Source organism: Microcaecilia unicolor, chromosome 8 (assembly GCF_901765095.1).
Source record: "Microcaecilia unicolor chromosome 8, aMicUni1.1, whole genome shotgun sequence".
Taxonomy (NCBI): Eukaryota; Metazoa; Chordata; class Amphibia; order Gymnophiona; family Siphonopidae; genus Microcaecilia; species Microcaecilia unicolor.
Window position 1 is genome coordinate 189447944 of NC_044038.1, and position 26360 is coordinate 189474303.

At 45.8% G+C, this 26360-nt stretch overlaps 1 protein-coding gene across 3 annotated transcripts in view; it reads left to right on the forward strand.

Annotated features, from left to right (window-relative positions):
• Nucleotides 1-26360, forward strand: part of ASXL1 (ASXL transcriptional regulator 1) — a 262106-nt gene that overhangs the window by 208832 nt on the left and 26914 nt on the right. For all 3 annotated transcript variants that reach the window (XM_030211279.1, XM_030211281.1, XM_030211280.1), the window contains exons 9-10: nucleotides 3923-4019; nucleotides 8658-8763. In XM_030211279.1, coding sequence (XP_030067139.1) covers nucleotides 3923-4019; nucleotides 8658-8763 — 203 coding nt within the window. The remainder of the gene's footprint in view (nucleotides 1-3922; nucleotides 4020-8657; nucleotides 8764-26360) is intronic.

Consider the following 26360-nt stretch of genomic DNA (forward strand, 5'->3'; position numbering starts at 1 on the left):
CCACTTCTATCTCACTACCAATCGGTGTACCTCAAGTTTCTGTTCTCGGTCCTCTCCTGTTCTCCATTTACATTTCTTCCCTTGGCTCTCTGATATCATCCTATGGCTTTCAGTACCATCTCTACGCTGACGACTCCCAGATCTACCTCTCTACCCTTGAAATCTCAACCAGCATCCAGACCAAGGTTTCAGCCTGCCTATCTGATATCGCTGCCTGGGTGTTTCAAGGTCATCTGAAACTTAACATGGCCAAAACTGAGCTTCTCATCTTTCCCCCTAAACCCACCTCTCCTCTCCCCGCTTTCTCTATTTCTGTGAATAGCACTCTCATTCTCCCTGTCTCATCAGCTCGTAACCTTGGGGTCATCGACTCCTCTCTCTCCTTCTCTGCTCACATTCAGCAGATTGCCAAAACCTGTCGTTTCTTTATAACATCAGCAAAATCCGTCCCCTCATCTCTGAGCACTCAACCAGAACCCTTATCCACACTCTTATTACCTCTCGCCTAGATTACTGCAACCATCTTCTCACCGGCCTCCCACTTAGCCATCTCTCTCCTCTTAATCAGTCCAAAACTTTGCTGCACAACTCATTTTCCGCCAAAGTCGCTATGCTCACATTGGCCCTCTCCTGAAGTCACTTCACCTGCTGCCTATCCATTTTCGCATTCAATTCAAACTCCTCTTACTGACCTATAAGTGCATTCACTCTGCCGCTCCCCCGTACCTCTCCACTCTTGTCTCTCCCTACGCCCCCCCCCTCGCATACTCCGCTCTGTAGATAAATCTCTCTTGTCTCTCCCCTTCTCCTCTTCTGCTAATTCCAGACTCCGTTTCTTTTATCTCACTGCACCTCACGCCTGGAATAGACTTCCCGAGCCTGTACGTCTAGCCCCGTCCTTGGCCGTTTTCAAGTCCAGGCTAAAAGCCCACCTCTTTGACACTGCTTTTGGCTCCTAACCTTTACCCACTTGCCCTGTACCCCACCTCTTTAATTCCCTTATCTCTTAGTTGTTCTGTCTGTTTACCTGTCTTATTTAGATTGTGAGCTCTTTGAGCAGGGACTGTCTTTTCGTGTATGGTGTACAGCGCTGCATATGCCTTGTGGCTCTATAGAAGTGATAAGTAGTAGTAGTAGATGATTGGGCCCTCATGGATCAGGAAGCGGCCAAAATGAAGGTGGGATCTTCCCTTCTTTCTGATGCTCTTCATGATCTTCGTACCTTGGCAAAATCTATGACATAGTGTGGTGGCTCGGTGCTTGTTAGAGAACTTATGAGGAATTCTATTTTTAACTGGGATTAATCTAAAACTTCTCACTGATGCAATTGAGACTTTAGATATAGATGTCTTAATTGTATTTTACTTTTTTGTGGGGCTTGTTTAGTGTGTAGTTCTTTCTTATAATGTGTGTATTATGCCTTGCTCTGTCCTTCTGTTAAGATGATTCAGAATAAATTAAATTTGGAAACAATTGTCTCTCTGCCATTTAAATATGTCCATGTGTCACTCTTGTTGATACCTTTTTATCCCAGGTACATAAACAGACTTTGAGCTCACTAGGAATAGAGAGAGTACCTATATATAATACGTAAACTGTTTTGGTGGTACCACAGAAAGGTGGTGTATCAAGAATTTAATAAACGTAAACATTTACAAACGTTCATCAGCAAACAGAACAGTTCAGAAATGAGTTCTCTAAATTGCTTATTATTTGTTGGGGAACATAATGGAATAGAAATCCTATTACTACCATTTTATTTTTTTCGTAATTGCCAAAATAGACTCATTGGGGCTGATTTTCAAAGCACTTGGACTTGCAAAGTTCCATAGGTTACTATTGGGCTCATCTTCGAAAGAGAAGGACACCAGGGTCATCCAAATTGGTATAATCGAAAGCTGATTTTGGACGTCCCCAACTGCTTTCCGTCGCAGGAACAGCCAAAGTTCAAGGGGGCGTATCGAAGGTGTAGTGAAGGCAGGACTTGGGCGTGCCTAACACATGGACGTCCTCGAAAAAAACGGCGTCCCTGACGAGCACTTGGACGACTTTACCTGGTCCTGTTTTTCTTACGACCAAGGCACAAAAAGGTGGTCGAAATGACCAGATGACCACCGGAGTGAATCGGGGATGACCTCCCCTTACTCCCCCAGTGGTCACTAACCCCCTTTCACCCTCAAAAAAACATTTTTAAAAATATTTTTTGCCAGCCTCGGATGTCATACTCAGGTCCATCACAGCAGTTTTAGTGGGTACAGTGCACTTCAGGCAGGCGGACCCAGGCCCATCCCCCTCCCTACCTGTTATTTTTGTGGAGGAAACGGCGAGCCCTCCAAAACCCACCAGAAACCCACTGTACCCACATCTAGGTGTCCCCCTTCACCCAAAAGGGCTAAGGTAGTGGTGTACAGTTGTGGGTAGTGGGGGGGGGGGGGGGGGGGGCTTAGCAGACAAGGTAAGGGAGCTATGTTCCTGGGAGCATTTTATGAAGTCCATTGCAGTGCCCCCTAGGGTGCCCAATTGGTGTCCTGGCATGTGAGGGGGACCAGTGCACTACAAATGCTGGCTCCTCCCACGACCAAATGGCTTGGATTTGGTCGTTTCTGAGATGGGCGTCCTTGGTTTCCATTATTGCCGAAAATCAGAAATGACCAAGTTTAAGGATGACCAAAATTTCAAGATTTGGTCGTCCCCGACCGTATTATCGAAACAAAAGATGGACATCTTGTTTTGATAATACGAGTTTCTCCGCCCCTCCATCGGGACGTTTTGCGAGGACGTCCTCAACAAAACTTGGGCGGCCCTTTCGATTATGCCCCTCCACGTAACTTTGCAAGTCTAAGTTCTTTGAAAATACATCTCAAAGTGCCCTAGATGTTGTCTTTGCTCATTTCATCAGATCCTGTATAGTACTGATTTTGTTTGTAATGGAAACAGACTTTTAAGTAATCTTCAAGTACTTGAAAAAGTACTTTGGGGAAAGACTGCAAGAGCATAAAGAGTAGGGAATTGTGCATGGAGCAGTGTCATAAAGACCTCTAGTTGGCTGCTAGTCTTATGTCTGGGAGGTGATGGCCATTCTTCTGGGAATCTGGACTTGATATTCAGCCGGCGGCAGACAGAGCTTTGACTGCCTGCTACTGGTGTTAAATTCAGATATTCAGTATGGGCTGTTTCTGGCATTACATATCTGGAGAGGGAGGGAAGGTTGGCTGACAACCACTTAACTGGTTAAGCCAATTACTTCAGCGGATGACCGGTTAAGTTACCGTTGTTAAAGATAGGACTTGTCCTATCTGGTCTGGCGCTGAATATGCATTCCTTACCAGATAGCTGGTTTTAGCGGTTGCCGCTAACTGTAAGTATTCAACGGGATATAACTGTTATTTAACACTATTTAACCAGTGAGTGCCCATTTCTGACCAGTTAAATAGCACTGGATATTGGGACTCCTACCTAGTATCCCTCTGGCTGTTAAGCAGTTTTTCAGCAATGGGCTTGAAGTGACAATGTTTGCTTTATGATTTGCATATTTAGCAAGGAGCATGTGCAAAAAACATTTTAACACATGCTCTTTGTAAATCCACAATGAACCAAGGGCATTAGATGGACAGTTTCACAAATAGGAGGCAGAAAACGTGAACAGTGGTGATAGGTAGTGGAGGGGGTAGAGTAATTGGAATGGGCTTGAGCTTAGGAGCAGGGGTGAGCACATTGCTGTATTTTTACTGAGGGTGGTGGCAGGGAGCAGAGAAAGTTGGAAGAGTGTAGGGTTTGGGCTGAGGGGGAAACAATGATGAAGGGGTTGGAGATGGGGTAAAATGGGTGTTTTCCATACTAGATAATAGTAATTAACTTCTATCAAGCTCCATGTTTTACTTCCAAAATAAGTAACTCTTTATTATTGTGCTTTCTATTCTAGATGGGAAATGATGGGCAGCTACGTTTAAGTAGCAATGCACTAAATAATGAGTTCTTTACACATGCAGCTCAGAGCTGGCAAGAGCGTTTAGCTGATGGTATGTATCTTTAGGGTCAGTCACTCTGATCTACAGTATTTCAAACACCATTAAATCTTGAGGATATTTGTTTTGTTTTTATAAAAATAAACTGCCAAAAAAATTAGGGGAGATGGCTCAATGAGAATGTGGTGTATAGCCATGTAGAAAGTCCACAGATTGGTTCCCGAATTGTGGTTCTGCTATTTGTCAGAGAAGCTCTGGAGGGAGTCATTGCTTAAAAGTGAGACCTAATAGGTAGTTTCATTGTACAATTCTTAGATAAGGCGTATTCTCTGAGGACAAGCAGGCCTAAGTGGGTAACACAGTCCTACGTTGCCGATCCAGAGCTTCTAACAAACTGAAAACAGAGCTTTGTGGAGCGCAAGACATGCTCCACCACGCATGCGCAAGTGCCTTCCCGTCCACCATGAGGGCGCGGTTCCCACAGTTCTTTTTTACTTCGATGAAGAGAGACTATGTTTTTGTGTGTGTTTGTCTCTTCATGCGCCCAGTCAAAGAGCTTTTTTTGTGCCTTTCAGCTATTTTCATGAAGATTGTTTTTCTTCTGCCTGTCTTCGGGTCCCCTTTTCCTCTCTTCCTTTAACTTTTTAGTTATTTTGCCTTTTTTAAAGTTTCCTTTATTTTCCGGTCAGTAGGTCACATTTAGGCTTTGACTCCAGTTGAGTTTTTTTAATCTTTTTTTCACGGTGCTTTGCCCCTTTTTCCAGCACCATTGAGCCATTTGATTTCACTGTGGAAGTTTTTCCGTCAGTGTCATCTAAAGTTCCCAGTGACTTCTTTTAAGTGCTGTACCTGGTGCAGAGCTTCTAACAAGCTCAAAACAGAGCTTTGTGGAGCGCGAGACACGCTCCATCATTCATGAGCAAGTGCCTTCCCGCCCGCTGCTAGGGCTCTTTTACTGCAGTGAAATGTGTGGGGTGTCTCTTCACACGCCCGGTCAAAAATCTTTTATTTGTGCCTTTTGGCTATTTTCGGGAAGATTCTTTTTCTTCTGCCCGTCTTCAGGTCCCCTTTTCCTCATGCGCCCGGTCTAAGAGCCATTTTGGTGCCTTTCGACTGTTTTGGGGAAGATTTTTTTTTCTGCCCATCTTTGGGTTATTTTGCCTTTTTCCTTTATTTTCCAGTCAGTAGGCCGCGTTTAGGCCTTGACTCAGACAAGTTTTTCCTTTTTTCTTGGTGCCTCACCATCAAGCCATTTGATTTCACTGCGGAAGTTTTTTTTATCCATGTCATCTATAGTTCCCAGTGGGTGCATTCGGACCATCTCTGGTGCAGAGACCCATTCTTGATTTCTTCATTGTTTAGACCCTGACCATAGCCCTTCCAGATCCACAGTACTCCTGGTTTTAGTAGGCCCCAGTTGCCTCACAATTTCATGTTGGTGGAATCTGCTCTCAGAAGGGCCAAGAGTACTAGAGACTATGCCTCGGCGCCCCCAGGCAGAGAAGGTAAAACCATGGACTCTTTTGGGAGGAAGGCATTCCAGGCTTCAATGCTTGTGTCCCATATTCTGTCTTACTAGCTTTTTTTTGAGTGTCTACTTTCAGGACTCAGTGCATAAGTTGCTGGACTTGGAAGAATCTCTCCCTCTGGAGCAGGTCGAGTCAGTTCGCTAGTTGGCCAAGCAGCAGAAGGCATGTCATAAGTTCTTGGCCAGGTGAGCCTGTGACACTTTTGATATTGCTTCCAGGATCTCTGCTCATAGTATAGCAGTATGCAGATTCTCTTGACTGTGTGTTTCTGACTTAGAACATTCTGTTCAGCAGAGGTTGGCAGATGCCTCATGCCAGGGGGATAACATTTTTGGAGAGAAGGTTGAGGAGGTCGTTGACTAAATCAAGAAACATACTGATACCATCTCTTCTTTCTCCCTCTGGATGCCTTCTGCACCTGCCTCCTCATCCAGGAGGTATTTTGGTAAGTCAGGGAAGGGTGCCTACTACCAACAGAGGCATAGGTATGCCGCCTCCTCTCGCCAGCCTGCTCACGCTCAACCCCAGCATGGTCGTTCTTATCAACAGCGTGCACCTAAGTTCCCTGCTGCTCCCTAGCAAAAGCAAGGGGCGAGCTTTTGACTGGCTCTAGCAGAGCATAGCCACAGTGAAAGTGTCATACCAGATGACCTTCTGGTTGGAGGAAGGCTGAAAAAGTTTCTACGAGTGGTGGCTCCTTATAAGTCTGTCTCAGATATACCTTGAATTGACTTCAAAAACCTCAAAATTGTCCACTGAGACCTCATTACTTCAGCTCTCAGCATGAAAAGGTACTTACAGAGGAACTCTCCGCCCTTCTGAAGGCCCATGTGGTTGAACCCGTTCAACCAGGGGAAGAAGGGCAGGGATTCTATTCCAGGTACTTCCTCATCCAAAGGAAGACAGGGATGCGTCCCATCCTAGACCTAAGGGCCCTGAACAAATTCCTGGTCAAGGAAAAGTTCAGGATGGTTTCCCTGGGCACCCTTCTTCCCATAATTCAAAAACACGATTGGCTATGCTCTCTGGACTTGAAGGACGCATATACATACATCTCGATTTTTCAGCCCACTGGAAGAAGTATCTTTAGTTTCAGCTGTGAACACACCACGTCCAGTACCGCTTGTTGTCTTTTGGCCTTGCATCAGCACCCAGGGTCTTTACCAAATGCCTAGCAGTAGTCGCAGCATCGGTATGCAGGCTGGGAGTGCATATAATCCCTTATTTCTATGATTGGCTGGTGAAGAGCACATCGGAGGGCAGTGCTCGGGAGTCCATGCGGAGGACTATCTGGGTTATAAACTACCCCAAGTCCCTTCTTCATTCTGTCCAGTGATTGGAGTTTATTGAAGCAGCACTGCTCAATACGCAGAAGGTTCAAGCCTTCTTCCCATAACCAAGAGTGGACACTGGCTTCTGGCTTCTGGCTTCTCAGGTTTGAGCCTCTCAGCAGGTCACAGCTTGGCAGATGTTGTTGGGTCATATGGCTTGCACAGTTTGTGACACCCATGACACGCCTTCACATGAGATCAGTGGACATTAGCCTCCCAGTGGTGCCAAGCCACAGTAAGTGTAGAATATGTCATCCAAGTGTTCCCAGACCTTGTTCACTCTGGTGGACCATTCGATTTGACTCCGAGACTCCCATTCCAAATTCCTCAGCCTCAAAAGGTGCTGACAATGGATGCATCTCTGCTAGGTTGGGGAGGGATTTCACACTCAAGGAGCTTGGTCAGTCCAGGAAACAGGTCTTGATTAACCTTCTGGAGTTCTGGCAATTTGGCACGCTGTAAAGGATTTCAGACATCAGCTGTCTTATCAAATTGTACTCATTCAAACATATAACTAGGTTGCAGTGTATTACACCAACAAGCAGGGGGGGCACCGGATCAAGCCCTCTGTGTCAGGAGACCATCTGGATGTGGCACTGGGCTAGCCAGCATGGCATGTTCCTTCAAGCCACTTCTCTGTTGGAAAAAACAGTCTGACAGACAGACTGAGCAGAGTTATGTAACTGCACAAGTAGTCTCTCAGCATGGGCGTTGCCCGTGAAATCTTCCAAGCGTGGGGCACCCCCTCGGTGGATCTGTTTTCCACTCGGCTGAATCACAAAGTCTCTCAGTTCTTTTTCCAGTCTTCAGGCTCACAACAGATTAACGTCTGATACCTTCCTCCAGCATTGGGGGACAGATTTTCAGTATGCATATCCTCCCATGCACGGTGGATCGTGTCTTGCGCTCCACAAAGCTCTGGTTTGAGCTTGTTTGAAGCTCCGGACCGGGCATTGTGGGATCGCGTCTACCCACTTGTGAGAATATAAGGCCTACTGTCCTCAGAGAACACCTGCTACAGGTAAGTACCTCACTTTACTGAATGGCAGCAGAACAGGAGAAAAATGCTTTGCAAAATCTGCACAAGCTGCAAACAGTAGCAGTGGTAGTCCAGAGAAGAAGACGACTATCAAATGTTCACCACATGTAACTTTATTTTGCAACGACCCTACTCGGCCAAGTTTCAGCACTATGCCTTAGTCAGGGGTCAGCAAACTGTGTAATGAGTATAAACAAGTGGCTCAAAAATATATGCTCCCAGTGAAGACACACATCACAACTGCGCATGGGTGTCAAAACACTTATGTAAAACACCCGTGCGCAGTTGTAATTTGTGACTTCACTGGGAGTATATATTTATGAGCCACTTGCTTATACTCATATTGCACAGTTTGCTAACACCTGGTGAAGGCATAATGCCGAAACTTGGCCAAGTTGGATCATTGTAAAATAAAGTTGCATTTGGCAAACCGTCGTCATCTTCTTTGGACTACCTCTGCTATTGTTTGCTGCTTGTACACTGCATGGACCAGACTAGGCACCTAATGGGGAGGATATAATTCCAAGGTAGTTGCAAATGAAGGCTCATAGCACCAGGATTCCAGCACTGGTTCTTAAGATCTGGAGACACAAAGTAGTGAAACTCCTGGTCATCCTTTGTGAAAATTCCAGCATGCATTCTCCATTATCTCTGGTACAGATATAGATTTTAAGCCCCCTCAAGAAGGGAGGTAGCCACTGTACCCGATTGTTACATACTTTGAGCTTGGATTTGAAAAGGAGAATATATGTAAATGTAAATCCACAATTACACTGATTGACTTCTTTTGTAGGAGAGTTCACTCATGAAATGCAGGTTCGGCTACGTCAGGAAATGGAGAAAGAGAAGAAGGTTGAAGCCTGGAAAGGGAAGTTTTTTGAAGATTATTATGGACAAAGGTAAGACATTTGTTAATTTTACTTTTAAGTATTATAGTCAAGTGGAAGCATTTATATCTGAGGATACTTCCATCTACACTAGAAGAATCCTTTTTTTTTTTTTTTGTATTTAAGGAACTTTGTAATATGAGACAAGGCATTTTATCACACATCCTGATGGCAGTGATAGATTTTCACTTTCAGGGATTTCTAGTAGAGTTCTACTGGGCATGCACCATCGTTTTGCATGTTTCATTTTATTTTTATTCTTTAACCTGAGAGCAACCTACTGAGTTTAGTGTATTTTACTGGCTTAGTTTGTGTGTGTTAATGATTTTTTTTTCCTTCCAGTTTCTAGTTTGATTTTTTTGGTTGCTAAATTTCATTGTGTTCTTCATTCCCACGTCAAGAGTTTCATGATTTCATGGGCCTTTGTATCAGTGTCCCTTTTTTCTTCTGGCTGTCTTTTTGAAGTCATTTCTTCTCTTGATTTTTTTTTTCCCCTGGCATGACTTGAGGGCATGATCACTTACATGAAATGCTTGGACTGTGATCAGAAAATGTCCTTCAAATTTCCATATGGTTCATCAAGTATCTGGATGAGCTGCAACATCAAAGCAAAGTGGCTGACGGCCATCAGATGTCACAAGGAGAGACTTCAGACCCATCATGCACATAAGAATAGCTAAGTTTCACCAAACTGACTGTTGAAGCAGAAGGGCCACGTAGTAGCACCAGAGGCAAGAAGTTGTCAAAGGCTTCCTGGATTCGTTTGGTGCTGGGTCCATAGAAAAAAATACGTTCTTGACTGTCCCCACTCACTCCAGCTGAGGTCTCTGAGCACTAGAGCACAGAGTTTAGGAGATATTGCAAAATAGATGTCAGTACATGGTTCTGACAGCTAGGTGTATGCTTGAATGTGCCATATGGCTTCTGAAACAGCCATGGATGGAAATTGAAAGTAGAAGGGTTCGGAATGGACATCAGGAGGGAGTTACAAAGTTTATGATGAACCCTAGTACCTCTAGCACACAAATGATCACATGCACCTATTTTTTAGCACTTTCCTCTGATGTGGTCTTGACCAGTCAATAGTCCATAGAGAAACATGTACAACCGGGCGATGTATGCTAGGCACTTTGTAAATACTCTTGGTGCTGATGTGAGGCCAAACGGCAGTATGTGATACTGTAAGTAGTGTTTCCCTATTGTGAATCTCAGATATTTGCTATGGTTTGAATATATCTGTATGTGGGTGCAAGAATCCTTTAAATCCAGAAAGCATAACCAATCTCCTTTTCATATTATGCATATTAAGGTATCTAAAGAAAACATCCTGAACTTTTATTTGGCCAGATACTTGTTCAGAACCCTTAGATCTAGGATGTGATGAAATCCACCCCCCCCCCCCCCCCCCCCCCGGTTGTCTTTGCGATCAGGACATACTTGGAATAAAATCCCCTTCCTCTTTCCCTTGGTGGAAGGGTCCAACTATATTAATCTGTAAGAGTGAAAAGCGTTCCTTGGTATGCAGTTCGTGATGCTGAGAGCAACTTTGATGCTCTTGGTGGGCAATTTGGGTAGGTTACCATCTACAGCTAAAACATATTCCTCCAGACAATTTGTTTTAGAATACACCAAGATTATAAGGGGCCAATTGCATGGAAAAAGAGTCACCCTCCTGCCTACAGGAAGGCTGTCTGGGATGGTCACAGAGATTGAGGTTACGCTCTGCTGGAGACAGTCAAATACCCACCCCTGGATGAGCTTACTGTGTCTTTGGCTGCCTAGTATGAAAGCAAGGTCCCTAGGTTGTCAAGACATGGGAGAAGGGAGGATACCTATACTTTTTTTTTTTTTTTTTTTTTTTTTAAAGAGTACATAAGTATTGCCATACTGGGACAGACTGAAGGTCCATCAAGCCCAGCATCCTGTTTCCAACAGTGGCCAATTCAGGTCACAAGTACATGGCAAGAATCCAAAAAAGTTAAATACATTTTATGTTGCTTAGCCTAGAAATAAGCAGTGGGTTTTTCCCAAGTCCATTTTAATAATGGTTTATGGCCTAGATGTTGAGAGCCTAGAATTTGCTTTTTTGGGTCTGCCAAAGGTGTCTTCCAGGTCTTGCTGGCTTCTGGGAAAGATTCCACTAAAAGGTGTTACTCTTTTAAATGGAGGAGGTTTGCCATCTGGTGTGAGGGAAAGGACCTAGATCCCATTTCATGTCCTACTCACACCCTGCTTGAATACCTTCTACACCTTTCCGAGTCTGGTCTTAAGACTAAATTTGTAAGGGTTCACCTCAGTGTGATTAGTGCTTATCATCGACACGTAGAAGGGTAAGCCTATCTCTGGACAGCTTCTGGTTGTTTGCTTCATGAGAGGTTTGCTTTGGTCAAAGCCCCCTGTCAAACCTTCAACAGCTGATGAAAGCTCCTTTTGAGCCACTGGATTCCTGCCATCTGAAGTACTTGATCTAGAAGGTCATTTTCTTGGTGGCTGTTACTTCAGCTCGCAATGTCAGCGAGATTTACGCCTTAATATTGGATAACCCTTATACAAAATTTAATCACAACAGAGTAGTCTTCCGCACGCACCCTAAGTTCCTGCCTATGGTGATGTTGGAGTTCCATCTGAACCTGTCGATTGTCTTTCCAACGTTCTTTCTTGACCTCATGCCCATCCTGACGAGAGCGCCTTGTACACCTTGGACTGCAAGTGAGCATTGGCCTATTACATGGAGCTGATTAGCCTGCATGGTCAGTGAGTTCAAGGCCCTAGTAGACTTTTAGGTTTGTTTTTGTTCTTAACAATAAAGTGGTCTTGCAGACTCCTTAAGTTCCTTCTTAAGGTAGTGTGTAGTGTTACAATTCCATCTTAACCAGTCAGTCATTCGAACAAGATGGGGCAAGATGGGCGCTGAATAGCCACGCTGTACAGAGCTCCTCATAATGCTGCAATTTTTCTTTGATTTTCCATCAATGTTTCACTTTAATACCAATGAGGAAGGGGAAAACAAGACCTCTCGCCCCAACCTTTACACCTACTTCTTCAGCGGTACAACGTACAGTCTTGAAGTTCACCAGCTGCTGGGTGGATTCAGGTGTTCCTGCTGAGTGAGCCGAACAGAAAGTGATTCCCCCTTGCGCAATGATTTTTCACTGAGCCCTCTTATCTCCTAATCTACTACCAGCAGTCCGAGAGGACGAGAAAACTGAGTCAGGAACGTCTAAAGTAGCATCAGTTCCCATGGCTCAAAGGGAGCCTTCTCAAGCACAGCTTTCAAGAAAGGACGTGACATTTGCAGCAACGGCAATAGTGACTCCCAATACCTGGAGAGCAACCCATAGCTCTGGTGGAGGGTCTACTGATCAGGGTAAGGTTGGTGTCAAGGATGAGTCTTACTGCCGTGTTGACTGTGCCTCCCCTGGTGACACCTGCAGGGATTACCCTGGATCAAGTTTGGCTGGCGATAGCATCCTTGCATATGGTCTCTTTAGCCTTTGCTTCTGTTCCCTTAAATTTTTTTCTATTGCCTTAAAAGTTTTTCCTAAGTCCCTGGCTGTGGAGTTGGAGTCCTCCAAAAATAAGCAAGAGAGAAGAACTTGATCAAGAAACTAAAGGATAAAAGAAGTCCAAACATTTTGGTTCTAGATAGAATTGTAATACACAGAAAACGAGAGAGTATGGAACATTTAAGCTAGAACCTTGAATCTTCATATATTAAACTTCCCACAGGTTTACTCAGTTTCACTAAAAGATTTATTTTATATATATTTGAAGAAAGTATTGAAGTTTCCAGAGAATATGTAGCAACCTTTGAACTTTGTTGTTATATTCCAACTAGAGATCAAAAAGAAACAACTGTGAGTGTAGCCTTTGTAGTCTTGCAGGACAAAAACTGCTTTCAGGAAGCTGAATTTCTTGGGTCAAAAATTCAAAATTTTCGAGATGTTTGCCAAAATGAAAAAGAATAGGAGGAAGCAATTCTTGTCTATGAGACATGATGTTTCCTCCCTGGGGGGGAATGTATTTTCTTTATTTCCCTTGTAATTGCATGATCTAGCTGAAGGATTCGCCTTTTGGGTTTTTCTTTTTTTTATTAACCTTCTCAGTTATGTACTTTTTTTGCAGACTAGATCTCATGGACCTTAGCTAGGAATGGTTTTGTATTCTAGCAAGTTATTAGGATTTGGTTTAGTTAGTTGTGGCTGTTCATTTTTTTTTAATCATTTTGGTAAGATTTTTTCTATTTCCTTTTAAATTCTGCTCTCTGCATGAGTTCATAACTATTGCCATACTGGGACAGACGAAGGTCCATCAAGCCTAGCATCCTGTTTCAAACAGTGGCCAATCCAGGTCACAAGTACCTCACAAGATCCCAAGAAAGTACAATGCATTTTATTCTGCTTATCTTAGAAATAAGCTGTGGATTTTCCTCAAGTCCGTTTTAATAATGGTCTATGGACTTTTCCTTTAGGAAGCCATTCAAACCATTTTTAAACCCCACTAACGTAACTGCTTTTACTACATTCTCTGGCAACGAATTCCAGAGCTTAATTACATGTTGAGTGACGAAATATTTTCTCTGACTCATTTTAAATTTACTACTTTGTAGCTTCATTTTGTGCCCCCTAGTCCTAGTATTTTTGAAAAGAGTAAATAAGGGATTCACGTCTATTCGTTCCACTCATTATTTTATAGACCTCTATCATATCTCCCCTCAGCCGTCTTTTTTTTCCAAGCTGAAGAGCCCTAGCCACTTTAGCCTTTCCTTATAGGGAAGTCGTCCCATCCCCTTTATCATTTTCATTGCCCTTCTCTGCACCTTTTCTTTCTTTTTTTATTGTTTATTTTCATTTTCACCAAAAGACATCTCTGAGAGATTTTGTGAATTTCTGAGGCAGACCAGTGGACCAAAGCACAGCCATGTCAAGGCTTTACAGTGACATAATAAACTTGGATTCATCAAGCATTGTCAAGAGATTTATTTTTGAGTCATCTTCGCTGTTTGCAGTGTTCTTTTGATATAGTGTCCAGAATCTCTGCTGTGGGTGTGGGGATGCGCAGACTCTCATGGCTGCATGTCTCTGACCTAGAACCAGTGGTTCAGGGGAGGTTGGTTGGTGGACGTCCTTGCCAGAGTGACAACTTGTTTGGAAATAAGGTGGAGGAGGTCACCGACCTCATGAATAAACATACGGACATCCTCCAAACTCTCGACACCAGCTTAATCCCCTTCCTCCCAGAGATTTTTGAGTGAGCCTAGACGATGAACCTACTATTATCAAAGGCTTAGGTTCCTGCTGTCTTCCCTGCTTGCCCAGCAACCTCAGGCCCAGCATTTTTGGCCTCGCCAACCCCTTCCTCAGAAGCGCCAGCTGGCTCCCCACTCAAAGCAAGAGACAAGCTTTTGAATGGCTCTGAGAGCATAGTTGCACTCAAAGTAGCCATCCTAAAAGGTCTACTGGTTGTGTGTGTGTGGGGGGGGGGGGGGGGCTGAACTTTTTTCCGTCATAGATGGCCTCTTGTAACTTCCAACCAGTGGGTTCTTCAAATAGTCCATCACAGTTTCACCTTGCATTGAGAATCTTTTTGAATGCTCTGTATTTCCTATCATATTTTGGAGTTCCTTTTTCCCCTGTTGTGTTATGAATGTAAACTGTAATCCGCTTTGACCTTCAGAAAGAAAGGGCCGTATATCAAATACCAATTAAACTTAAACACCAAATTGGCCACCAAGAGTGTCATCACTCAGCTCTCAGCACAAGCAGATACCTGTAGAGGAAATTTTCGCTTCTTCTCCAGACCAATGTGATCAAACCTTTGCCACTAGGGGAAGAAGGGAAAGGATTCTATTCCAAGTACTTCCTTGTGCCCAAGACCTAAGGGCCATGAACAAATTCCTAGTCAAAGAAAAGTTTAAGATTTCCCTTCTCCCCATGATTCAGGAAAACAATTGGCTATGCTGTCTGGACTTAGAGGATACTATACCCACATTCTGATACTTCCCAGTCAGAATAGGGAAACAGCATTACCAGTATCTGCCTTTTGGCCACGCATCAGCTGCCAGTGTATTCACCAAATGTCTAGAGGTAATAGCTGTGTGTGTATACAGGCTAGGAGGTACAGGTTTCCCTATCTGGATGATTGACTGGTCAAGAGCACATCACAGGAGGGAGCGTCAGTCAATACACCTAACTATTCGAGTGTTGGAGTTACTAGGGTTTGTCATAAACTACTCCAAGTCCCACCTTATCCCAGTGCAGCGATTTGGAACACATAGAAGCCCCAAAAATAACAGGGCAGCCGATCCGCAAGATTCAGCATTGTGCAAAAAAAAAAGAGCAGATCAATAGAACTGGTCCTCACACAAATATTTATTAGTAACAACAATTAAAATAAACAGCAGCCCAACACGGCCATGTTTCATCCCTTCTGGGGCTGCTTTTGGGTCTATTAAAACTACTACATGTATGAATAAGATGTCACCTAGGTGGTAAAGGCTTAAAACTAGAGAGCACAGATCCACCAAATTTCTGTGCAGCAACAGCATACAATTCCTTGTGAAATACAGTGCAATTAGTGCTTATCACCATGGGGGAGGTAAGCCCATCTCTGTAGAGCCTCTAGTTGTTCACGTCATGCAAGGTTTGCTAGTGACAAAAACCCCTATCAAACATCCAACTGTGTCATGGGATCTCAACTTTGTCCTCAACCAGCAGCACTTCAGAAGCTCCTTTTGAGCTACTTGATTCCTGTAATCTGAAGTATTTGACCTGGAAAGTTGTGTTTCTGATGGCAGTCACTTCAGCTCGCAGGGTCAGTAAGCTTCAGGCGCTAGTAGCTGATCCACCTTACACTAAGTTTCACCATGATAGAGTATTTCTCTGCACACAGCCTAAGTTCCTTCCTAAGGTTGTGTCGGAATTCCTTCTTAATTAGTCAGTCATTGTACCAACATTTTTCCCAAAACCACATGCACATCCTGGTGAGAGTGTACTACATACCTTGGTTTGCAATCGAGCCTTAGCCTTCTTTTTGGAACAGATGAAAGCCCATAGACAGTCCACCTAGCTTTTTGTTTCTTTTTACCCAAACAGGTTAGAGGTAACTGTCGGCAAACACACAATTTCCAGTTGGCTAACAGATTGCTTCTCCTTTACTTATGCCCAGGCTGGGCTGACTCTAAAGGGACATGTCAAGGCTCATATTTATTTATTTATTTATGTACCACGAGTTGATATACCACAATTAAAGCCAATACAGGTGACTAAGTGGGTCATAACAATAAAAATAGAAATGTGGGTGGTGATGGAGGGTAAGGAGGGAGACAACAGACAAAGAGAGGGGGAAGAACAATGCAACAGAGGGGGATGGTCAATATGAGACGGGAGGGCTAGGCAGTTAGGATGTCAGAAGATGAGGAGAAAAGAAAAGTTTTTAGCGTAGCCTTGAAAGCTTGGAGAGTGACAGGAGATCTCAGACAAGAGGGGAGGGAATTCCAAAGTTTTGGACAGAGGTAGCTGAAGGCAGTCTCCTGGGTAAGATGGAGAACTTAGGGGGAGGGTTACAGAGAAGTTTGTCAGAGGAAGAACAGATGCTACAAGTGGGGGAGTAAGGAATGAGGAGCCTGTTTAGGTAGGCAGGGGAAGGAGGACAGCGATTTTTAAGACCAAAAGGAGGAGCTTTTAGTTGATGTGGGATAAGACTAGGAGCCAGTGGTCGAGATGGAGAAGGGGGGTAACATGGTTGAAGTGATAGGAATAGTGAATGAGTTTGACCGCTATAGATTGGATAAGTTGTAAATGTTTAGGGAAATGGGACTTGATATACTGGGCAGGAGGAATGGACAGCTAACGTCCAGTGTTAGAGAATCCTGTTCCCTGCATGTCCAAAGCAGGTCTCAGGCTGAGCTTTCCGGGTGAAAGGTCTCCAAGGGAAAAGAAAGTCAGAAAAGATATTACCTCTGTGTTTGACATAGTGGATGTGGATGTGTTGCCATCGTCGGCTCAGGGCAGCATATGAAGGACCGCACAGCGGGGAGCAGCATCTGATGGATAATACTGGATAAAGATAAGTGGACCAGTATAAATTGGATAGCTTGTTAGGCTTTAGTAATTCCTAGCAGTGACTGCTGCACCTAAAATCAGTCATTTTTTGTTATCACTTTAAAAGAAAAATACATACAAAAAATTAGTGTGTTTGACCACAGCGAACATATATTTTTTAGAACTGTGGCACCAGGGTTTTTTGCCTATGATGAAGAGAGGACTATTGTGTCCGCTTTAGCTCTGTGAGATCTAGTTTTGGTCTCTGAGCTCTTTGAGGCATTTCACATTGGGGTTTTTTTTTTTTGGTTTTTGTTTGAATTTTGTCTTGCATCCACACCACAAATTTAATTGTTTAGTGGATATCTCAAACTATCTCCATCTTGGAGTCTGAACTGTAATGCTGATGATTGTACTACCTAAAACTGTTTCAGATAGCAGTGTTTAGCTGATGTAATTCTCTAGGCAGTTCCTGTTTCTATTCTACTGCATTCCTTAATAATTTTGTTCACCAAAATGATTTTTCTAAAAATTCTTATCGTTATTCATTCACTTGCTCTTATCCATGCAACATCCAAAGCCCCACCTTCGGATATTAACATCATACCAGTTCTTCATTACCACAAAAGGACAACCAAGACAATTACATCGTCACGAACTGTTAACAACCATAAAAACCCCTCAACACTTAACCAGTCATCACTAAAAACAATTGATGTCTCAACAAAAGCAGAAGATAAATTAACAAACATTTTAACATCAAAAATGCTCAAAACAACTAAAACCAAAGTAAAAAAAAAAAAAAAGACAAATTATAAATATTCACCCGTCATCTCTTGCAACTGATCCTTACCTACCAGTTCGTGTGGGATATATTAATGCAAGATCAGCAGTTAATAAAGCTGAAATTATTACTGATTGGATTAAGTCTGACAATTTAGACATGCTCTTCATTACAGAAACATGAATCCGCGACTTTAAAGACCCCATCATACTTGACCTTTGCCCTCCTGGCTACAAAATTTTACACTGGCCTAGAAAAGAGAAAATGGGAGGAGGCATAGCACTAATCCTTAGATCCAATTCATCTGAACCCATCTCAGAAAGCTCTACCCCGCAACTTGAAATTGCCTCTATGAAAATACACTGTCCCACACTACATGATCACCTAACTTGCATTCTATTGTACAGACCCCCTTGTAACTGGGCTCACAACCACTTTACCTTCATGGACTTTATATCCAACTTATGCATTAACAACCCTAATTTAATCTTACTACCTGCATCTAGAAGACTCCAAATCGGTCCACACCCGAAAACATCTGGATCTCCTTGACCTCTGTGACCTTATTGTACCTCCATCACAACCTACTGGTCACTCGCTAGATGTCATTTCTTATAAATTCGCCACCGAACTAAACTTTATATATTATATCCAACTTTAAATATTATATCCAATATTGATTGGTCTCCTACACCTTGGTCTGACCACTGTAAAGCCTTCCTAACCTTACAATGGCGTAAAAAGGGACAACCCAAAACACAGGACCCTATATCATTCTTTACCAGAGGATGGATTGATAACTTTTGGCAACATATATACGCTAATAACTGGTCGATACAACCTAACTCAGACCTCTTCCTTACTTTATGGGACAATAGATATAAAATGATTTTGGACGAAATTGCACCTCTGCACCCAAGACTTTACGCAAATGTAACCCTTCACCATGGTTCAACGACTCATTGAAAAACCTAAAATCATTAACAAAGGATAGCATTAACTTTAATGCATGGAAACAATCACAAAGAAACTATAAATACGCCATTAAACGTGCCAAACGAGTCTATTATACTCAAAAAAAAATTACTATCTCTGGGGCAGATTCAAAAAAACAATTTCAAATTATAAAAAAATCTACTTAACACAGACCCAATAACAACATCACCTTCTAACCATCCTTCTACTGACCAGTTAGCTAAGTACTTCAACGACAAAATAACTAATCTTCGTAAATCGATCTCTCAAGACTTATCTCACTGTCTACACCTTTCTTGATGAACTGGACCCTGGATCTGATGAAGTACCAGTCGACCGATATTGGACTAATTTTACCCCCCTTAACACAGAAGAAGTCACCAAAACCATCTCTAAACTCTCCAGGGCCTATTACCAACTTGACCCTTGTCCCAACTATCTTTTGCCCCTTCATGTTTTATTTCTGATCTCACCACCCACTTAAACTACCTACTCCAACGAGGCTCCTTCCCCACCAGACATGGTAATATTTTACTTACACCTATACCTAAAAACCCCCAAAAAACCTGCCAATGATATTAGCAACTACCGTCCAATTGCCTCCATCCCTCTAATCACAAAATTAATGGAAAACAGAGTGACCCTGCAACTCAACAAATATATTTTATTTATTTATTGGTCCACTTGTATCCCACATTTTCCCAGCTTATGCGGGCTCAATGTGGCTAACAAAGTTACAATAAAATTACTTTATACAATAGCAAAAATTGACAAGAGAAGCTAACAGAAGGAAAGGAGCGGATAAACTAACAAAATGGGAAAAGAATAAGGGAGTTAAACAGCATTGTTGACTTCAGGGTAGGCTTTGTTTTTTTAGCAGTTTTTTAAAAGTTTGATCTGATGTCTCCTTCAAGAATTTCGGCAAAGCATTCCAGGTTCGCGGGCTGATGAATGAGAAGGAAAAGGCATAGATTGTCTTATATTTTAGATGCCTGCATGAAGGATAGTGCAAATTTAAATAAGTTAGAGATGTCACCAAGGAATTTCTCAACGGCAAATCAATGAAATCACACATGTACACAGGTGCTTCTTCGTAAATGGTCTTGTGAGTTAATCCACAGATCTTGAAATCAATACGGTCCTGAATGGGGAGCCAGTGAAGTTTCACACAAAGAGGCTGTGCACTGTCAAAGCGAGACTTACCAAAAAAACAGTCTGGCTGCGGTGTTTTGAACCGTCTGGAGCTTCTTCAGAATATACTGTGTACAACCAGCAAAAATGCCACTGCAGTAATCGATGTGACTTAAGACCAAAGAGTGAATCAGTGTTCGAAAAATATCCTTATCAGGAGCTGTTTGATGCGTTTAAGCTTCCACAAGGAGAAGAACATTTTCTTCGTAATTTGTTTAACCTGACAATCAAGCGACAGTTGGCTGTCCAACTTGACCCCAAGAATTTTCAAGCTGTTCAAGATTGGGAGAGTAGTGTCGGGAGTAACCAAAGCTGTAGGGAGAGACTTGTTATGTTTGGAAGAAAAAACAATGCAATGAGTTTTATCCTTATTAAGTTTACATTTAAACGCATTAGCCCAGGATTCCATAATGGAAAAACTGGCCTGGATTGTGCCAGTAATTTCAGACAGGGCAGACTTGAAAGGGATGGAGATGGCTACATCATCTGCGTAGATAAAAGATAAGACCATGCTTGGATAATGCAGAAGCAAGAGGAATCATCATGATGTTGAAGAGTGTCGGAGATAAAGGAGATCCTTGCGGCACTCCACAGACAGGTGTCCAAGGCAGTGAGAGAGTGGAGTTCACTTTGACTTGGTAAGAATCTAGAGGAAAGGAAACCCTTGAACCAATTTAGCACATTGCCACCAATACCAAATTTATCTAAGATGCTGAGAAGGATGGCATGGTCAACCATGTCGAACGCACTGGATAAATCAAATTGCAGTAAAAGAATATTTTTCCCACAGAGATGGTGTTTTTAAAATTGGACAACAGAGTAATCAGAACTGTTTCAGTGCTATGCTGAGTGCGGAAACCTGATTGTGATTCATGAAGAATATTGGTTCAAGTAATATGTTGCGTAGTGACCATACTTTCCCATAAGTTTTACTAGTAGCGGGATAGAAGCCACCGGCCGATAGTAATATTAGCCTTTTCCATATCATCATGCTGATCAATCCATAGACTGGTGGGTTGTGTCCATCTACCAGCAGGTGGAGATAGAGAGCAATCCTTTTGCCTCCCTATATGTGGTCATGTGCTGCCGGAAACTCCCCAGTATGTTCTCTATCTCAGCAGGTGGTGGTCACACACAGCAGCAGCTCTGGCTAGGTCTCCAAGCCTAATCTTTAGGTTTTGTTGAGTACCTGGGGTTGAGGGCTCTTCTTGAGCAAGTGCAAACCTGGTGGCGCCAGGTCCCTCCTTTTCTCCCCCCTCCCGCTGGCTCCGTTAAAAAAAAAAAAAAAAATTTTGGACGTCCTTAAGGGCGTTTATTTCGACGTTTATTTAAACGTTTATTGCAGCTACTCACTGGGACACCAGGTCGTTACAGCTCGGAGCGAGAAGCAGGTAATTTTTACCTTTTTATAGCGGGCAGGGGGTTCCCCGATTGATCTCCACGTGGCCTATGACGTCGGAGGGCGAGGGCGCGAAGAATCGCTCCCCGGACCGCGTGTGCGCTTCTAGCGGGGATGCGGGGGTTTTAAAGTCTGATTCGCCCTTGTTGGGTGTCAGTTTGGAGGCCGGTCAGTGTCCCGGTTTTTCCTGCCATAAACGCCCATCCCCCGCTGCTCGCCTCCGCCATCTTGGCCGGCCACTCTGCTCGGACGGCTTCTTCTTGGGCCGCCCTTGAGCTGGGAGACGTTCATGCCATGGCCGCCCTTGATTTGGGCGACGGCAAAAAAGTGGCTAAAGTTAAGCGCCGTTCTTCCCGCGCGGCTCCTTCGCGGAGTGTCGCGCCGGACGCCATCTTGGATGCGCAGCATGTTGCTCCCCCGCTCTTGCGAGCGCCGGTTGAGGGTGCGTCTAGGGCTGTGGCCCAGGCTGCTGAAATACACAGTCTGGGGGGTTTCTCCCCCGAGTTTATTTTGCTGCTGCATCAGGCCTTCCTTATGCAAAACGCTGCCCCTTCTCCCTTGTCCGATAACGGGGTTGAGGCCCCCGGAAGTAAACGCCCTCGGGTGGATTCCCAGGCCTTAGAGGACGCTGTTTCCTCTGATGTAGATGAGGGCAGCGTATCTGAGTTCTCCCAACGGTCCTTTGGGGATTCCTTGGAGGAGACGGATTCCCGCTCGGATGGAGCGGATGACCCCTCTGCAGCGCGGATCTTTCGCTCAGAGGATTTGCCCAACCTGTTACTGCAGGCCATGAGCATTTTGAAGATTTCCTCGCCAGAGGACGTCTCTCCCTCAGCCCCTGTTGGCTCCGCCATTATGCTGGGGACGAAGCGCCCGCCTAGAACCTTCCACGTGCATGATGCCATGCACACCTTAATTTCGGCTCAATGGGATGTCCCGGAAGCGAGCCTCAAAGTGGCTAGGGCTATGTCCCGCCTCTATCCTTTGCCTGAAAGTGGACGTGAGGCCTTTCTTTGGCCTACCGTGGATTCTTTAATCACTGCGGTGACTAAGAAGATGGCGTTGCCGGTGGAAGGTGGCACGGCCCTAAAGGACGCCCAAGACAGAAGATTGGAAGCGGCTTTAAGGTCGTCCTTCGAGGCGGCTGCCTTAAGTTTGCAGGCCTCAGTTTGCGGCTCCTATGTGGCCAGGGCGTGCCTGACGATGGTGCAGCGGGCTTCCCCCTCGGATCCTTCCTTGAGGGCTGACTGGCCGGCCCTGGAATTGGGCTTGGCTTATTTGGCAGACTTACTGTATGATGTCTTGAGAGCCTCGGCTAAAGGCATGGCTCAGACAGTCTCTGCGCGGCGCTGGCTTTGGCTGAAACATTGGTCTGCGGACCACGCCTCTAAGTCCCGCCTGGCTAAGTTGCCTTTTAAAGGCAAGCTGCTCTTTGGGGTCGAGCTGGACAAAATCGTGACCGATCTCGGCACGTCTAAGGGCAAGAGGTTACCAGAGGTCAGGGCTCGGGCCAGTGCTCGCCCCGGTATCTCCAGAGGACGGTTTCAAGAAGCCCGTCGGTACCGCCCGGGCAAGTCGGGCTCCTCTGCCCCCTCTTCCTTCAAAAGGAACTTCTCCCCCAAGCAGCATTCCTTTCGCAGAGACCGCCGTCCCGGAGGTACGCCCTCCGGTCCTCCCCCAGGGTCTCGTACCCAATGACGGGGTCCTGGTCCATGGCCCAGTGCAGATTGGAGGACGCCTGTCCTCGTTTCTGGGCGAGTGGACCAAAGTAACTTCAGACGCTTGGGTGCTGGAAGTCATCAGAGACGGCTACAAGCTAGAGTTCTGCCGACCCTTAAGAGACGGGTTTGTACTCTCTCCCTGCAAGTCTCCGGTCAAAGCTGTGGCAGTGCAGCAGACCTTGGACAACCTGATCCGCCTGGGTGCGGTCGTTCCGGTGCCAGAAAATCAGACTGGCAAGGGACGTTACTCCATTTACTTTGTGGTACCAAAGAAAGGAGGTTCTGTCCGGCCTATCCTCGACCTCAAAGGGGTCAATCGGGCCTTGAAAGTGCGGCACTTTCGCATGGAGACTTTCCGCTCTGTTATAGCGGCAGTGAAGGCAGGAGAGTTCTTGGCTTCCTTGGACATCAAGGAAGCGTACCTGCATATTCCCATCTGGCCTCCTCATCAACGCTTTCTGCGTTTTGCAGTCCTGGGCCGACACTTCCAGTTCAGAGCCCTCCCTTTCGGGTTGGCTACTGCTCCGCGGACCTTCTCCAAAGTAATGGTGGTCATCGCGGCCTTCCTGCGAAAGGAAGGAGTACAAGTCCATCCTTATCTGGACGACTGGTTGATCCGAGCCCCCTCTTATGCAGAGTGCGGCAAAGCTGTGGACCGGGTGGTTGCTCTTTTGAACTCCCTGGGGTGGATTATCAACTGGGAGAAGAGCCAGCTACGCCCGACTCAGTCCCTGGAGTATCTGGGAGTTCGATTCGACACCCAAGTGGGCAGAGTGTTCCTGCCAGACAATCGGATTTTCAAGCTTCAGGCTCAGGTGGACCAGTTCCTAGTAGCCTCTCCTCTTCGGGCTTGGGACTATGTGCAGCTGTTGGGCTCTATGACGGCCACGATGGAAGTAGTGCCCTGGGCCAGGGCTGATATGAGACCACTACAACACTCTCTGCTGCAGCGCTGGACTCCGGTGTCGGAGGATTATGCTGTGCGCCTTCCCTTGGACCCAGCAGTGCGCAAGGCGCTGAGCTGGTGGATGCAGACAGACAAGTTGTCTGCAGGAATGCCTCTGGTGACCCCGGAGTGGATTGTCGTCACGACGGACGCCTCTTTGTCGGGCTGGGGAGCCCACTGCTTGGGAAGGACAGCGCAGGGGCTCTGGTCTCCTGCAGAGGCAAAGTGGTCTATCAACCTCCTGGAACTCAGAGCCATTCGGTTGGCGCTTTTGGAGTTCATCCCGGTACTGGCGTTGAAGCCAGTACGAGTCCTGTCGGAAAATGCCACGGCTGTGGCCTATGTCAACCGCCAGGGAGGTACCAAGAGCGCCCCTCTAGCCAAGGAGGCTATGAATCTTTGCCAGTGGGCGGAAGCGAACCTGGAGCAGCTTTCAGCGGTCCACATTGCCGGAGTCATGAATGTCAAGGCGGACTTTCTCAGTCGCCATACCTTGGAGCCCGGAGAGTGGCAGCTATCTGCTCAGGCGTTCTTGGACATCACGAAGCGCTGGGGCCAGCCGAGCCTAGATCTGATGGCGTCATCGGCCAATTGCCAAGTGCCGCGCTTTTTCAGCAGAGGACGGGACCCTCGATCCCTGGGAGTAGATGCTCTTCTCCAGCAGTGGCCGACACAAGAGCTTCTCTATGTGTTCCCGCCCTGGCCCATGTTGGGCAGGGTGCTAGTCCGGGTGGCAAAGCATCCGGGCCGGATAATCCTGGTGGGTCCGGACTGGCCCAGACGTCCCTGGTATGCGGACTTGATTAGGCTCCCAGTGGACGATCCTCTGCGGCTGCCAGTGGAGCAGGGCCTGTTACATCAGGGTCCCGTGGTGATGGAGGATCCCTCCCCCTTTGGTCTTACGGCCTGGCTATTGAGCGGCAGCGTCTGAGAAAGAAGGGTTTCTCAGACAAGGTCATCGCCACTATGCTGAGAGCAAGGAAGCGCTCTACTTCTACCGCTTACGCCAGGGTTTGGCGTATCTTTGCAGCGTGTTGTGAAGCAGGCTCACTTTCTCCCTTCACTGCTCCAATTTCTTCAGTGTTGGCGTTCCTGCAAGAAGGTCTGGAGAAAGGCCTGTCGCTCAGTTCCCTTAAAGTCCAGGTAGCGGCTCTGGCTTGCTTCAGAGGCCGCCTGAAGGGTGTTTCCCTGGCTTCGCAGCCAGATGTGGTGCGCTTTCTCAAGGGAGTTAATCACCTGCGCCCTCCTCTGCACTCAGTGGTGCCTGCGTGGAATCTCAACCTGGTGCTAAGAGCATTGCAGAAGCCGCCTTTTGAACCCTTGTCGAGGGCATCTCTGAAAGACCTGACGTTGAAAGCAGTCTTTTTGGTGGCTATCACTTCAGAAGAGTTTCCGAGCTCCAGGCGCTCTCATGTCGAGAGCCTTTTCTGCAGTTCACTGAGGCAGGAGTGACTATTCGCACAGTGCCTTCCTTCCTGCCCAAGATTGTTTCTCGCTTCCATGTGAATCAGCAGCTCTGTCTCCCTTCCTTTCGTAGGGAGGACTACCCAGAGGAATACTCTGCTCTCAAATATCTGGATGTGAGACGTGTCATCATCAGATACTTGGAAGTGACCAATGATTTCCGGAAATCGGATCATCTGTTTGTCCTGTTTGCAGGTCCTCATAAGGGTCTGCAGGCTGCTAAGCCTACAGTGGCAAGATGGGTCAAGGAAGCCATTGCAGCGGCTTGTGTGGCCGCGGGAAGGTGCCGCCTATCCAGCTGAAGGCTCACTCCACTAGAGCTCAGGCGGCCTGGATGGCAGAGGCCGGGTCCGTCTCCTTGGAAGAGATTTGCAAGGCGGCAACTTGGGCTTCGGCCCATACCTTCTCCAGGCATTACCGCTTGACTGTGGCTGCTCGGGCGGAGGCCCGGTTTGGAGCTTCAGTGTTGCGGTCAGGGATTTCAATGTCCCGCCCTGGATGAGTACTGCTTTGGTACATCCCACCAGTCTATGGATTGATCAGCATGATGATATGGAAGGTAAAATTATGTATCATACCTGATAATTTTCTTTCCATTAATCATAGCTGATTAATCCATAGCCCCTCCCAGATATCTGTACTGTTTATATTCTGGTTGCATTTCAGGTTCAAGTTTAGTCTTCGGTTCCTGTTCAGGAGGACTTCGTGTTCAAGTTTTTCAATGAATTCTTCAAGAGTTGAGACGAATTTGTGTTACAGTGAGCTGCTGCATTCCTCTCCCCTCCGTTTTACGGGGCTGGATTGAGACTTAAATTCTGCCGGCGCTCCCTCCCGCTTCGTGCGGCAGTAGGGCAGTTTTGTACCCCTCCCGCTTCGGCGGTGTTAGGGTCAGTCAGCTCCTCCCGCGGTTGCGGTTGCAGGATAAGCCAGATCCCCCCCCCGCATCGGTGGGTGTGGTGTCCCTCCCCCGCTCCGCGGGGATGAGCTGGACGGATTCCGCTCCCCCACTTGTGTGGGGATGAGCTGGGTTAATTCCCCTCCCCCGTTTCGGCGGTAGTGAGCTGGGCAGAGTGTCCCTTCGTGGGTG